The sequence below is a fragment of the Ammospiza caudacuta genome, chromosome 15, assembly GCF_027887145.1.
Source record: "Ammospiza caudacuta isolate bAmmCau1 chromosome 15, bAmmCau1.pri, whole genome shotgun sequence".
Classification (NCBI taxonomy): domain Eukaryota; kingdom Metazoa; phylum Chordata; class Aves; order Passeriformes; family Passerellidae; genus Ammospiza; species Ammospiza caudacuta.
In genome coordinates this window covers 7,279,416-7,294,518 of record NC_080607.1, presented here as the reverse complement: position 1 = coordinate 7,294,518, position 15,103 = coordinate 7,279,416, and the positions used below count along the sequence as shown (strand labels likewise).

The window sequence follows — 15,103 nt, the reverse complement described above, 5'->3', positions numbered from 1 at the left end:
AGAGCCAAGCTGCAGCCAGCTCGGCAGGAGATAAGAGCGGCATGGGGGATGTGGGCTCTGGCAGAGAGGGGCTGGGGAGCAGGCAAAGCCACAAAGTTAAAACCAGGACAATGGCACTGCATGGATGGTCCTGTTGTTTCAGTGCAAATTTGGATCTGGTCCATCCTGGGCCATCTGGGCCCAAGAGATTCCTGTTCCCGGCCAGCAGACTCCAACGGAGCCTGTGGCTGGCTGAGCATCAGGGGTGAAACTGCTGAGCTGCAGGGCTGGGCTGGGGCTGCTGCCAGAAACCACAGCCCAGAGCTGGGGCAGGTTACACCAGGCTGCTGGGAGCATGGTCCTGTGGGAACTGCACTCCTGACCCTGTGCCCCTTTGTCCCCTGTTGGGGAGGATGGAGCAGGAAAGCCTTATCAATATGATTGTCTAGCAAAAGATTTTGAGAATATAGAAACTATAAGTGAGATTGAAATGAAGGCAAGCTTTGAGATACCTCAGTTACTGAACAACTGGAAAACAATGGCATGGCCAGCTGAAGGTAATCCCCTTTTGATGGAACAACACCCTCTGCTTGCAGACAGGCCCAAGGCTCAGAGCAGAGCCCACTGGCTTGGCAGAAGGGCCCCAAAGAGGAGTTTTTAGGGTTTAAAATGTAACACAGTATGGGAATGTAATGATTCTTATAGGCTGTATGGAAATGCTGTAGGATTTGTATCTTGTACTAGATTGGTTAGTGAGAATCATAATATTCAACACAGAAGATTTATTGTATTGGAACGGGAACTTCACTCTCTTACCCTTTTACTCTCTCCCCCTCTCCTCTCTCAGCCTGCTCTGAGCTGTGTCTGGCAGCTCCCAGCAGGGCCCTGCCCCCAGGCCCTTTGCAATAAACCCCAAGTTCCAGCCCTGGCTGCAGAGATCTCTCCTGTCCGTCTGTCCTGACGTCCTACCCCATGATGCTCTGACAATCCCCGAGGAGAGCTCACAGATCTCAAGGCTGTGATTAAACAGGCAGTGACTTGAGGGCATGGACAGTGCCCTAGGGCAGCCAGGCTGGATTTTCTGCCACATCCCAAGAGCTCTCTTTAACTGGAGTGAGCTCTTCCTAGGCTGAAGCTGGGCATCCATGGCCACGCTGGTACCAGCATGACTCAGTAACTGGTGAGGATATCTCCCTAGGCATAACAGCCTTCAAGGCCATTTGGAAAATGGAGAAAGGAATTGTATTAGGGACATTTGAAAGTTGAAGGGGGAACGGATGTCAAATTCCAAGTAGATTGTCTGTGGCAGTAGTCAGAGATAACTCTGTTCTGCTGCATTTCAGATATTCTGAAAATCTGTCTAGCAGTGGGTTTCCAGATGATATAAAGAGCCTTAAAGGAAACTGGGTCCTGGCCCTGCTTCCAGGACCACATACATATATTATTGCTGGGAAGGGAAACCTCAGCTATAACCCATTTTGCAGGCACATATTTTCCTCCTACACCTATTCCCAAGTTTTTTGGGGCATTCCTGACCTAGCTGGCATATTTTCAGCTTCCCAGAGAACACCTAAAATGGCAAATCCCTCCAGGATGGGAGCAAAGCTGTGCTTCATTTTCAGATGCTGATTGGACTTCAGCATAAAGAAAAGGCTCTTCCCCAGAGGGTGCTGGCACTGCCCAGGCTCCCCAGGGAATGGGCACGGCCCCGAGGCTGCCAGAGCTCCAGGAGCTGCCAGGGATGCCCAGGGTGGGGCTGTTGGGGTGTCTGTGCAGGGCTGGGGCTGCCCTGGCTGATCCTGGGGGTCCCTCCCAGCTCAGGACATTCCATGATTCTATGAGGCTGCAGCCTTGACAAACCCTGAATAGGAGTCTATGAATAGTGAAACTCTTGTGATCCCAGCCTCTGGCATTTCCAGGTTTTGAGGTATCCAAACAGTGAAAGCTTTGGCTTGTATGTGTTTCCATCTCACAGCTCCCTGGGACACACTGTGGATATGGTTTAGAGCTGGGCTTGGAATATGGGAAGTGCCAGGAGAGAGCAAAACCCCTTTGGTAACAGCACCTTGTGGCAGCTGCTCTCTGCACAGAGAGCAACAGGCACAACACTTTCCCAGGCCCTGTCCTGGGGAAGGCTGTGAGAAGATCAGAGAAAAGAATGAGAAACAATTCTTATCTCCACTTGCTGCACCTGGTGTTGTGAACATGTAGAATGTGTTATGGAGATTTGTTTACCAAAGGGTGATTTCTTAATTAGCCACTGGTGATGGTGTTTGGATTTCAAGGACCAACTAGGTCAAAGCTGTATTGGACTGTCTGTGAGGCAAAGGGTTTCTCAATAAATATAGTATAATAAATTATTGATTGATCAGCCTTCTGCAATCATTGAGTTAATGCTAATTATTACCCAGCCAGGGCTGTCAGACTACAACATACCTGAGGGGCTGGGCTGGGGACAAACCTGTCTGTCCTCAGGTATTGTAAAACCTTTGAGGGTTGTGTGCAGGTATTTTAGCATCTTTTAGCGGTGTACAGGGATTTTAGCAACTTTGGGGTTATGTGTGCAGGTATTTTAACATCTTTTGGGGGTGTACAGGAATTGTAACATCTTTTGAGGCTGTACAGGTATTATAGCTCCTTTGGGGACATGTATAGAGGAATTTTAACATCTTTTGGGTGCATACAGATACTGTAGCACCTTTGGGGATGTGTGTACAGGAATTTTAACACCTTTTGGGGGTGTACAGGTATTGTAACAACTTTGGAGATGTGTGTAAAGGTCTTTTAACATGTTTTGAGGGTTTACAGATATTGTAGCACCTTTGGGAATGTGTGTACAGAAATTTTAGCATCTTTTGAGGGTGTAGAGGTATTGTAAAGCCTTTGGGGATGTGTACACAGGTATTTTAACATCTTTTGGGGATATACAGGGATTTTAGCACCTTTGGGGGTTGTGTGCAGGTATTTTAAAACCTTTTGGGGGCCCACAGGTATTGTAACAGCTTCGGGGATGTGTGTAAAGGTCTTTCAACATCTTTTGGGGATGTACAAAAATTTTGACATCTTTTGAGGATGCAGTGGTACTGTAGCAGGAATTGGGGACATGTATAGAGGAATTTTAACATCTTTTGGGCATGTACAGGTACTGTAGCACCTTTGGGGATATGTGTAGAGGAATTGTAACCTCTTTTGGGGACATACAGATATTCTAACAGCTTTGGAGATGTGTGTAAAGGTCTTTTAGCATCTTTTGGGGTTGTACAGGTATTGTAGCATTTTAGGGATGTGTGTACAGGAATTGTAACACCTTTGGGGTTGTACAGGTATTGTAGCATCTTTGGGGACCTGTATAGAGGAATTTTAACATCTTTTGGTGGTGTACAGGTACTGTAGCACCTTTGGGGATGTGTACAGGAATTGCAACACCTTCGGGGTTGTGTACAGCTATTGTCACACTTTGAGAGGAGCCAGAGGACGGCTCTGTGAAGGTTACACCCCAGAACCCGGCTGTATCTCACCCCCAATCCCCGCAGAGCCCCCTGCCCTCCTCACAGCCCCTTTTGCCCTCCTCGGAGCCCCCTGCCCTCCGCTCGGCCCCTCCTGCCCTCCTCGGAGCCCCCTGCCCTCCTCACAGCCCCTCCTGCCCGGCTCGGAGCCCCCTGCCCTCCGCTCGGCCCCTCCTTCCCTCCTCGGAGCCCCCTGCCCTCCGCTCGGCCCCTCCTGCCCGGCTCGGGGCGGGCCGGGGAAAGCCGCGCCCCCGCTCTCGTCACGGCGAGGGCCGGGCCGGGCTGGGCCGGGCAGGAGGCGCCGAGGATCCGGGCCATGGTGGGGATCCCAGGAAGCTGCCAGTGTAAGAGCCGGGAGCGGGGCACGGGCGGGAGGCAGCGCCGGGCCGGGCCGGGGGGAGCGAGGCCGAGCCCCCGGAGCGGGCCGGGGGAAAGGGACCGCGCTTTGTATCATAGTCCATAATTGCACCTCTGATTAATGCGTGTTTCTCAGCGTGCGGGTTCACTGCCCCCCAGTGTGGGCCTGGGGACCCCCAGCCGCAATCCCAGACCGGCAGTGCCCGGGTTTGTGCGGGATTTCCAGCCAGGAGGGGTTCCGGAACAAGGGGTGCAGCCCCTCGGCAGGGCTGGGGCCGGCAGTGCCCGACCGCGGTGCTGCAGCCAAAGCGGGCTTTGCTTTGCACCCTCCTGGCACTGCCCGCATTGCCTGCCAAGCACCGGAACACCTCCGTGAGGGGTCTGGGACACTTTTGGAAACACCCACGGTGAAATATCCACGGCAGAGCTGAGCACGAGTGTTTGCCGTGCTGCAAACTGAGGGCACACAGCGACCTGGCACCCGCGTGTGCGAGCCCTGTGCACATAAATCCTGCTCGCAGCTCCGTGCAGCTGGCAGGGTGGGTATCTTCAGCTCCTTTTGCGTTAATTTCCCCAAAATCCCGCGTTTGTTGCCAGAAGTGTTGTGCCCTCTGAAAGCTTTGAGGTTGGCAGGAGAGCACGTGGTGCCTCTCCCGTTTCAGCTTCCTGAGAGTTTGTGTGGCCTGTGCTGGTTTGTCCGCGTTTGGGATGGAAATTGAGCCATGCTGGATGGGGAGTGAGGTGCCGATGGAGCCGGGATGTCTGTGTGTGCAATGGCCATCACACATGGGCTGGATCACGGCCCTAAGGTGACTCTGTGGCTAAGCCATTGCTCAGGAAAGGGAGAAAAGCAGTTAAAAGCACATCCCAAAGCTCAGGAAATTCAGGAATCTTCAAATGAAGTGTGATTGCTCATAGAGAAGCAGTGTAAAGATAGATGCTGATGCTAATGTGGAAACCACTCTGAAAGCTGCATTCCCGGTATGGAGAAGGAATTACCAAGCGACAGAAGTTGGTTTTGTACTTTATGGTGCTGCTTAGGGCAGAATGTGAGGAGATGATGGGGTGAGGCTGTTGCCCTTGAGGCAGTGGGAAATGTGAGTCTGTGGAGGCGTGCGGAGTTTAGCCAGCCGTGTCCCAGGTGCCTGGAGAGCACCGTGGTGGCACAGCCGTGTCCACGTCCACGTGGCTTTGGAGAGCCCGGGCACCTGGCTGCTGACCTTCATCTTGTCAGCTCTGAAGAAAAGGCCCCACAGAAGGAGCTCGGCTGAGATCCTGTGCTTTAACCCTGCTGTCCACAGTCTGTGCCCAATCTCCTTTCCCCAAGCTCCCTTTGAAGTCAGTCACAACAGGCGCTGCTGAGGGTGATTCATCTCTCCAGTCTTGGACACTTCTCTCTGAATGAGACAGATTCCTCCCTGGAGGTGCCTGGGCTTTTTCATTGACTGCAAGGGGAGCCCAGGAGAGCCTGGCTGAGGCTTTGGCAGTGAGGAGCTGGATGAAACAAATCCCACTCAGTGTGTGTGCTCATGGTGTGTGCAGAGACTGGTCACATTCTCCCCTGCTTCCCTCAGACTGAGCTCAGGGACGAGAGTCAGACCTTTAAAATCCTGCTGAAAATATTTGAAGCTAAGGGGGACAGGGATCTTGTGCCTCCATCTTAGCTTCAGGGTGGGTAGCTGAAACCAGTGCCTCTCAGCTGGGACACTTTCTGCAACATGGGACAAGTTGTTTGAATATTTTATTGGATCCTGGCAGGAATGTATGGACGTGTATGTGGCTGTTGAGTTTTGCAACATGTTTTTAAAGCATGTTTGAAATTAGGAAGAAATTCCTTCCTGTGAGGGTGGGCAGGCCCTGGCACAGGGTGCCCAGAGCAGCTGTGGCTGCCCCTGGATCCCTGGCAGTGCCCAAGGCCAGGCTGGACAGGGCTGGGAGCAGCCTGGGATAGTGGAAGCAGTCTCTGCCCACGGCAGGGTGTGGAACAAAGTGATCTTTCAGGTTCTTTGCAGCCCAAACCAGTCTATTATTCTGTGATTAGGGCTTTTCATCTGGGTCCTGCTGACAGCACTGAGCAAGCAATCACTGACCCAATGGCAGCAGGGACAGCAAGGCCCCTGGCAGGAGAGGGTGAGGGCACCTGGAATGCTTGCAGTGACTCAGTGGGAACTGAAGTGAGGTTTTTTATTCAGTGTAATGTGTCTGTGGCCCAGCATCCATTGGAGAATACTAAGGATAAGCCTGGTGAGCCCTGCAGCTGCTTTATAAAGATAAGCACACAGATATGTGCTGAAGTTATCAGGACCTTTGTGGATAGATCAGGTGAGGATGCCCTGTTAGTGCCAGCTATTGAACAGTGTAAACACTTGTACAAGACATCACTCAATTCTTGGGCCCAGTGCTAGCCCAAGAACACAGTTGGGGTTTATCAAAAAAGTGAATAATTAGCTGTAGACTCATAATTTTTATTAATTAATCATCTGCATAGCCCAATGATTTCTGATTTTTACAGATGCTGGCAATGTCAGGAGGTTGCTTGATTTCTTTGGGTGTGTGTTACAGAGAAATGGATCAGTGCTCAGTGTGAAACTAACAATGGGGAAGGAAGGAAGAAATGTGGGATTGCTTTGAAACTTGGGGATGTTCCCTGTTCATTTAAGGCACATGCTGGCTCTCATGAATATGCTCTTCTTACATGGATATTTCCAATGGCCAGAAATTGAAATGCATCATTCAGGGACTTAGTCTTGATTTTCATATGCTGTAAAATGAAAAGCTTTAGGTGTTCCTCTTCCTTTGTGCCAGCGTTCAGGAAAATGAAATAAATTGAAGTTTTAAAGCAGTCAGAGGAAAGAAAAAGAGTTTTTTTTATTTGCTGGCACTCTGAGGATTGAAAAGAGTTTGTGCTTGGGGAAGGGCTTGTGGAGTTGACTCTGTTGGAAGCAGGACTGGAGTGGAATAGTGACCAGAGTGCTTTCCATCATCCTGAGCTGCCAAGGAGTCACAGGCACCTCGAGAGGCTGCCATGAGCCACTGGAGAAGGGAGAACTGCTCAGGTTTCCCTCTTGCTGGCAACAATCAGAGGTGAACTCTTCCCCTTCAGAAGGAGGAGATTGCTGTAAGACTCAAAAGGTGAGAAGTGAATCCACCTCTCCCTCTCTGATTTAAAAAGTCCCAGGGAAGGGGTTTCCACCCAGGCTGTCGATTTACCTGGAACTCTTCCAGAAAACCACCTTCCTGAGGGCATTTGTGCAGCCAGTGTCTGGGGCTTAAAACTTCTGCTGTGTCCCTGTCACCTTCCCATCTCTTTGTGCCACATCCTGAGTATGTGCACACCCTTGTTTGATTCAGCTACAGATGTATCCTGGACATCATTTTGGCTGTATTTGTGCACTCCAGGTTAACCAACCCTGACTTTGGGAGTCAATTAAAATGTCCTTAACTCCATTTCATGAGAGAGCAGTACTACAGGTAGCAATTTTTCTGGCACTCAGACTTCGAGGTCAAATTCTGCACATTTTCCTCAATGATATGCTTGGCACACTTGGGATAATTTAAAGGATCAGACTGTTCAGGCAGGGATTTTCTCCAGTGTAGATTTATGTTGGTATTTGAGGTTGTCATTGCTCATAGCCCTCAGCCTTGGGTTGCAAGGGTGTTTTCACAAGATATGTGGCATGCTCTTGGCTTGGCTTTGGGGCCATAGGTGACACTTCAAACTTGCTAAAAATATTTTTAAAATATTACAGAATTCTCTCATTGCAGGAAAATGCAGGATTTGCCTTTTCTTGCCTGTGGATATAAAATAATCAGACAAATACTTCATGAGTGCTTGCAGACTTATTGCTGTAAGATTGGACTGGATAGACACACCAGTTTGTTTGCATCAATACCAGCTTCCCTGCTTATCTGTACTTTTTAATCCTTATGATCTCTTGGGATTTGGCTTTCCCTCCCTAGCAGTGCACCTGGTTGCTGCAGCAGGAAGTTTCTCCAAATCTGTCACCTGACACGCTCCCACCTGGCCTTTGTGTGTGCTTGAGCCCGCCTTTTCTGCCAGGAGGCAGCAGGAGGAGGAGGAAAAGAGGGATAAAGCCCTAAAGGAGATATAAAATAGGGAGGCTGTATGTGTTTGGGGTGTGTGGGAGTGGGCTGGGGAGGGGTGGCTGGGTCGAGTTGCTGGCACTGGTGGCACACAGCAGGCTGGCAGCGCTGAGGAGCCAGTCCAGGGACCCTTCCTGCCCCCCACCTGGTCAGCAGAGACTCTTCAGTCGCCTTAACAGCGGTGGTGAGCACACAAATGGGCCTGACAGCTCATTGCATCCCGGCTATCTTTTGTTTGTTGGTAAAAACCAAATATTTGCTTTCTACTTTAAAGCTGTGCACGCGGAGCCTCTCCGGATCTGGCTGCAGGTGTTGGATCAAACAGAGGTGGAGCAGTGGCTGCAGTGTGGGGTACAGCTGTAGGGTCACACATGCTCCTGGACAGGCAGAACTCCTGCTTGTCTGCTTGGAGCTTCCTTTTCTTGGGTGGGTATTGTGGCCTGCAGAATTTTGTGGCTGTATTCCCGAGAGCAAGCACTTCCCTGGGTCTTGGCTAAGCAGAAAGTTAATTTAACACTTTTTCAGAGTATGGGGACAGCTCAGCCTGCAGCATTTCCAGGTGCAGATGAGATTAATTTGCTTATCTTAGTTGAGGGCAGGTAGTTGTGCAGGGGAGGTAGCAGAGCCAGGATGTTAAAACACAAAGAAGTCAAATGTTCCTCTGTTCCTCCCCCATTTGTGCGAGCTCGTTTGCATGAAAACACCCGTCTGGCAGATCTGCTGCAGGAGCCTTCCCTCCATCTCCTCCTCCTCCTCCTCCTTCAGGATTAGCTTTGTTGGGGGCCAAGAAGCCACCGATGAATTGTGACTGGAAAGGGCTGAACTTTGAGGGGAGATGAAAAAAATCCCTCGAAACATTTGCAGCCCTGGCAGCAGCTCCGCGGGTCGCTGATGGGGTTTATCCTCTGACATCATGAGGATCTCTGACATTTCTAGCTTAGAAACAATAACTCGCCTTATCCGTCGTCATGTTTTTCTAATTAAAGACAAAGCTTGGTAAATATTTTTTAAATGATTGAATTTCCCAAGTATGGAAAACACATGTGGGGAGTCAGGCTGGCTGCGTCCGACGCGCCTTTTCCCACCGCGTCCCTCGGAGCACGCAAGTGCAAATACAGATTTAGAGCTGTGGGTGACAGGTTTATCTGAGATGATTGGCAAGGATTTATAAACCAGGAGGGGATTTACTTTGCTCTCCCTCCCTCCTCTTCCCCCTTCTTCCCCTGCCTCCCCGACCCCCGTCTCAGAAATAGGAAATTGGGATCACATTAAACCCTAATTGGTTTGGCTCCAGCGCTGGTTCAGTGGCTGCCAAATAGTTAATTTATTGCGTGAGAGTTTGGCCATGTGTTGAGAGGCAAATTTGCTCGAAGCAAGGCATCTCTGTAAACTATACATCCATTCCTGTGCCAGGTCCTGTTTACAGCATCTCCAGAGTGGGGTGCAGGGGTTGCTTTCCGTGCCCATCCCGGCAGGACAGCGCAGGGGGACCCCGCCTCCCTCGCTCCCCTGCCAAAACGCTTTCAGGAATTGTTGCCTAAAAGAGCTTAAAGTGGTTTTAGCTGGACTTGGCGCTCGACGTTTGGAAACTGCCAGCTAGATAAGACGTGGGAGGCTCTCAGGAGAATAAATGCATCTGTTTGGGAGATAGCAGCAGGCCTGGGCTGTCACCGCGGAGCGGGGCCAGGTGGGGAGTCCCCGGGGGTGGCAGGATGGCTTTTCCTGCGTTGTGTCAGCAGGGCAAGTGGGAAGCTGGCATGTCTGGCTGCCCCACTGACGTCCTCCTTGGTCCTGCCCTTCTCCATGGTGGCTGGATTTGTTGTCACTGGCTCACGGACATCCTGGATTTGTTGTCACTTGCTCACAGACCCATGGCATCTAGTGGTGTTTGGCTCCTGTGAAGTTTTCTGGGAGATGGGCTCCAGCAGGAGAGTTTGCAGGACAAGCAGCCCTTGCTGAGGCCGTCACTGCCTTCCCCAGCACTTGACAGGGAATTATTTGGATTTGAGAGGATGCAGCAGCCACAGTTAAGGACTCACTGCTAGCACGTCTCTGGTGTGGAGTATGACTTGAAAGAGGCTGTGTAAGGAATAAATCCATGGCTGTGGCATTTTATTTCGTTCCTCGCTGAGTTAAATAACAAACTTTGTGTAAGTGAGCTGCTTCCAGCTCCGAGGCAACAGAATTATCACCGCCGTGCTCAGCAGAGCCCTTTCTGTGTCAGCTGCTATTTCCATTGTGAACTTGATACCTGAAGGCTCAATATTGTGACCCTTTAATTTTCAGCTGCTGAAACGTCCCCTGCGAGCTGGCTAAAGGGGAAGAGCTCAGAGGGGAACTTGCAATGGTTATGCAGTAGGAGCAGTGTGTTTCTTTGGGTATTTCTTAAGTGCTCAGTGTTTAGGAGAAATTGATAGGTAGTAGCAAAGCACATTTAGCAATACTTTTCTTTCTGTAGCTCTTACTTCCTGGGATGTAATAAAATCCATTAAGTTCTATTTATGATCAAAGGCCCACTATAGTAATAGTTTTATTTGGATAATTATGGCTGTTCTACCAATAATGAAAATACTGCACACTTCCAATACTGCAGCGTTTAGAGGGGTGCAGTGTTGGCACAGCCAAATGTTTGCAAGTTCTGCAGAGGAGTCATAGAGATATTAGTTCAAAAAAATCTTGGATCCAGCTGAGTCCCTGTAGGAAGGCATGTCCTGCCCACAGGTGCCACATTGGGCCATGTTGCCCTGGGTTTTCCAGCCACCCACAGAGGTGCAGCAGGATAAGGCAGACCAGAAGGGGACAAATTGGGCAGGTATCAGAAGCAAATGTGGCGTGGTTTGTTTTGGAGAGAACCTTTTCATCCCCAGGTCTGAATACAGGTTCAGCATTCAGCTGGGAGCAGCCACTCCCCACTTGTGCATCTCCTGCCTCGTTTGAAATGCAGCCACTTCTGGGCTGAGCTGCTGTAATTACTTTAAAGCACATCGTACTTCCACCACTTTTGGCAGGAAGGAAGGAGGAATAGTGTACTGCACCGCCAGACAAAATAGAAATCAACAATTGGGATTTTTGTCAAAGAGCAGATCTATCTTCTCTGCCATTAAACCCGACTTGGATGGGAGCCTTGTACCCATTTTGCTTTCCCGGTGCGAGTGTGGCGTTCTGCAGCTCGCAGCCCGCGTTCATGAGAAGATTTAAAGCAGCAAATTCTAGCCAGGAATTCTTTCTAGCACTTTGCTTTCCTTCTGCTGTTTGCCTCCCTGTTCACACTACAGATGCTGATGGATCACCTTCCGTGGTGAGTAACGGGACACGCTGTACTTTATGGTGCTGGGGAAGTGTGTGTGTCCTCGGGAATGTTCTGCAGAGAGGCACTGCCTGTGTGCCACAGCTCCTGCCCTGTGGAGTGCCAGTGCCTTGTTCTTGTGGCTCCCCTGTCAGTGACTGGAATTGTGAGTGGATCACCTGCATCCATTTACTGGGGTTTATTCACCCCTCTGCTGCAGAACACCTGACTTCACATCACTGCCCTTGGCCCACCTGAGTTTCCACATTCCACAATACACTGGTGGTGTCCTTTTATCTCCCCAGGGGATGATTTTTTTCCATGAAAGCTTGGTTTTCCCTCTTTATCTAGGTATGCTGAGCACCTAGAAGTTAATTTGATGGAATCCTCTGAGAGAGAATCTTGGTTTTGCACTGCAGTTTGCACTCCAAAAACATTCCCATGTGCTTGTCTGTTTTCATCTTGAATATTTGTCTTTTTTTTTTCTTTTGTGGTATTGATTTTACCAAGAGGGAGAATAAAGCCTCTTTGTGGATGTGAATAGGTAAATAACTATTAGAGCACACAAACTGTTGAGCAGGTGATTTTTAGATATTTCTTGATTAGTCCTCTACCAGTTTTATTTAAGTTTTCAATCACTGCAGTTACTGTATTCATCAGATTTTATTTCCCATTTCATAATTACAGCAGTTTCCCTCGAGCCCTGTACCTCTAATTAAAAAAGCTGAGTTTGAGATAAAACTAATGGAATTTAATTTGTTATTAAAAATAACAAAAATATGCTCAGAAAAAAAACACTTGTAGGCTCAGTCACTGCTCCTGAACATTGTTTACCACATCTTGATCCTCCATCAGTGCTGAGGACTTTCCTGGTGGCATAAGGACAGCAGAGCACCAAAGACCAGGATGTGATCCATGCAGGAATTCTTGCCTTCAGTTTCACAGGTACCAAACAAGTTTTGTTGGCACAGAATCTCCTTTTTTCCCTTGTGCATGTGTAAGGATTGCCTCAGTTTCCACTACATTTTTACTGTCCTGCTGCTGCTCCTGCTGGTCTGAGGTGGCCCAGGAAGCTCTGGAGAACCTGGCAGCACCACTCAGAGCTGGTCCAGCTTCAGGTGGAACAGCTCTCCCTGAGCACATGCAGCACACCAGGAATTTAGATCTGTCCAAAAGGCTGTGCTGCTCCAAGCAGCATCTCCGTGGATGGAGATGCACCTCTTCACACCTGGTTTATAACACAGGAGCAAAATATTCAGGGCATCTAAATAGTTTATGGCCTGACAAACAAATTCTGGCAGTGGGAGCACGAGTTTCCATCTCATTAAATTGTTGGCAAAGCCCTGGTAATTCCAGTCACTGATACAGCACAGGAATTATCCCTCAGCACGACTGGTCGTGTCAGGTCAGAGCATCACTGCTTTTTCTCAGCACTTGTGTGTTTGTACTTGAGGGGAAAAGAAAGTGTTGAAATGTCAATTCATTGGGCTCTTCCTGGAGCTGGAGCAAGGTCTTGTGAGGTCAGAAAAAAGTGTCTGTGCATTTCTACACCTAAGTTGTAATGAGGAATTGTTCTCAAATAATTTTTTTTTTTTTTGTCATACAAAACCTGACACAGATTCCCAGTTTGGCAGAGGCTCTGAGGTTTATCTTGGAGCTCAGCAGCTGCTCTGCAGCCCAAGACACAGAGTTCCTGCCATCTCCCAGCTCTTTGTTGGGCTGTAGGGAATTACTGGACCTTTGGAGCCCCTGACTTGGGGCAGGTCAGTTATATCATGGCCATTCCCTTTGGGAAGTGTGCTGTGAGCTGGAGAGAAGGAGTGGGAGATGCCAGTGTCCTCTGGCTGCTGTGGCAGGCAAGGATGAGCTGTTTTGTTGATGGAGTGGCACACATGTCTAGAGGCATGGGGAATTTGCCTGCAGCACTGTTACAGATTTTATGGTGTCTTTGCAAGCAAGAGGGAGCAGTTTGCTCCCCCTGCCACGTGTTACCTTGCACAGCTTTGAGACAGCCACATGCAAAATTCATTTGAGAGGTCGGTCATCCAGTCCCAGAGACTGAGGAATGTTGTAGTAGGGCTTTTATAAGATTTATATGCTTTATCAAAGGTCCTATAGTTTTCTCATTAAAGCAGGATTATCCTGCTGGGATTAGCTGTTCTGCATGGGTGAGGAAGGCAGGCACTCTGCATTTTCATAGTGAGATGCACCGAGGAACAGGAGAGCAGGGGGGCCCAGGGATGCAGGTGTTTGGAAACAGGGCCCAGGAGGGGCTTTTACAAATGTTGGCTTGATTTGACTTGACTCCTGAACACGTGGGAAAATGCTGCACCTCCAGCACTCCTTAGCCTCCAAATATCCCAGTCCTGAGACTCCTCCTGGCATTTAGCAGCCTCCTCAGTGCAAACCTCAGGGAGTGAATTTGCAGCTTTTCCATATGCCCAAACAAACAGGCAGGGAAAGCTTTTAATTTGCACAAGGATCTTCTACAGTCGATACAAGTTGACCCTGCAGGTTTCTGGAACTGATTCCTGTCACTTTGGCCTTGCAAGATTTAATTTAACCCTTAAATTATCTCCCTTTCCCCCAACATTTTATTACATAGACTCCCAGAATGGTTGGGTTGGAGGAAACCTTAAGAACCATCCTGTTCCAAACCCCTGCCTTGAGCATTTCTCATGGATTTTTTTTTCCTGTGTGACTACAATACTGAATTCAGCTCAAATCACTTGAAAATTACTTCTAAGTAACAACTTAGCTTCTTCTGCTGGTTCTTTGGTGACCATAAATGTCTGGAGCCGGTTGAGAAGTGGGTTTGGGGTTTTTTTAAATGCACTGTCCGCCTCTCTAGTTTGTAGTCCTATAGTTATATACCCTTGTGTTCTTAATAGAAGTATTACTAATATAAATATTATTAATATTTATGGTCCTAATATAAATATTATTAATATTGCCATCACTGAGCAAGAACTTGGAGAAAAATGGTGCAAAGAAATGCTGAAGCAGCCCTGCTAACCAGGTAGTTGTATGACACTGCTGCTTAGTTGTAAGGAGTCTCCAAGAGGAATGAACTGCTGGACTAAAAGCCTGCTCAGACTCAAGAATTGACTTGAAGAGGGGTGTTACTTGATGTGACTGCTGTAAAAATATCTTTAAAAAAAAAAACACTCCTAGTACTTCTCTTGCTCTGCTCATCATGACATTCCCTACAGGATGAGAATTTGTCAAATATTTTTCTAGAGAAGTGAATGTCCAGTATTCACCAGTCAGACATCAGCAGTGAACAGGACAAGAGTTTTCCTTCCTGTGTCCCAGGGGAGCCTCCTGCCAGCCTGGAGCCCCTCAGGGACCTGGACACACCTGCAGCTCCTGTGGTGGGTTGGTGCAGCCCAAAGCTGCTGTGTGAGGTACAGTCAGTGGAGCATCCAGTGATGTTGTACTCTGAGTAGGATTTATCCCTCCTTTCCACACCTTCAGGAGGTTTTTGGTGGCTGGTCAGTGCAAAGCTGCCCAGCTGAGCTTTTCAGGCCCCCTGGGCTCAAAGGGAGCAGATTATTAACCACAAACACAGCACTTAAAACCCTGATAAGGCCTTAAACAGGGCAGGAGCTGCTGAAACTGTGATCTCCCCTGCAAGCAGGGCAGGGCTGTGGCTCACCAGGTGTTTGCCTTCAGCTGCAGCTGCTCCATCTGCAGCCGCAGGTGGAGGCATTTGGGGCATGGGGAAAACACAGCTGGGAGAAGTTGAGAGCAGCCCTGGGAGGGGCTGCCTCACCTGGGCAGAGCAGGCTCAGGGCAATAAACTCAGCCTCACCTTGGCCACAGCCCTGGGTAGCATTAATCAAATCAAGAGGAAGTAAATGTGCTTGAG

At 49.1% G+C, this 15,103-nt stretch overlaps 1 protein-coding gene across 1 annotated transcript in view; it reads left to right on the top strand.

The window, feature by feature from the left end:
* Positions 1–3,798: 3,798 nt before the first annotated feature.
* The window catches only part of CBFA2T2 (CBFA2/RUNX1 partner transcriptional co-repressor 2), a 59,856-nt gene continuing 48,551 nt past the window's right edge, over positions 3,799–15,103 (top strand). The window contains exon 1 of the mRNA XM_058814522.1: positions 3,799–3,829. Within this exon, the coding sequence (XP_058670505.1) occupies positions 3,802–3,829 (28 nt within the window). The 5' untranslated portion in view covers positions 3,799–3,801. The remainder of the gene's footprint in view (positions 3,830–15,103) is intronic.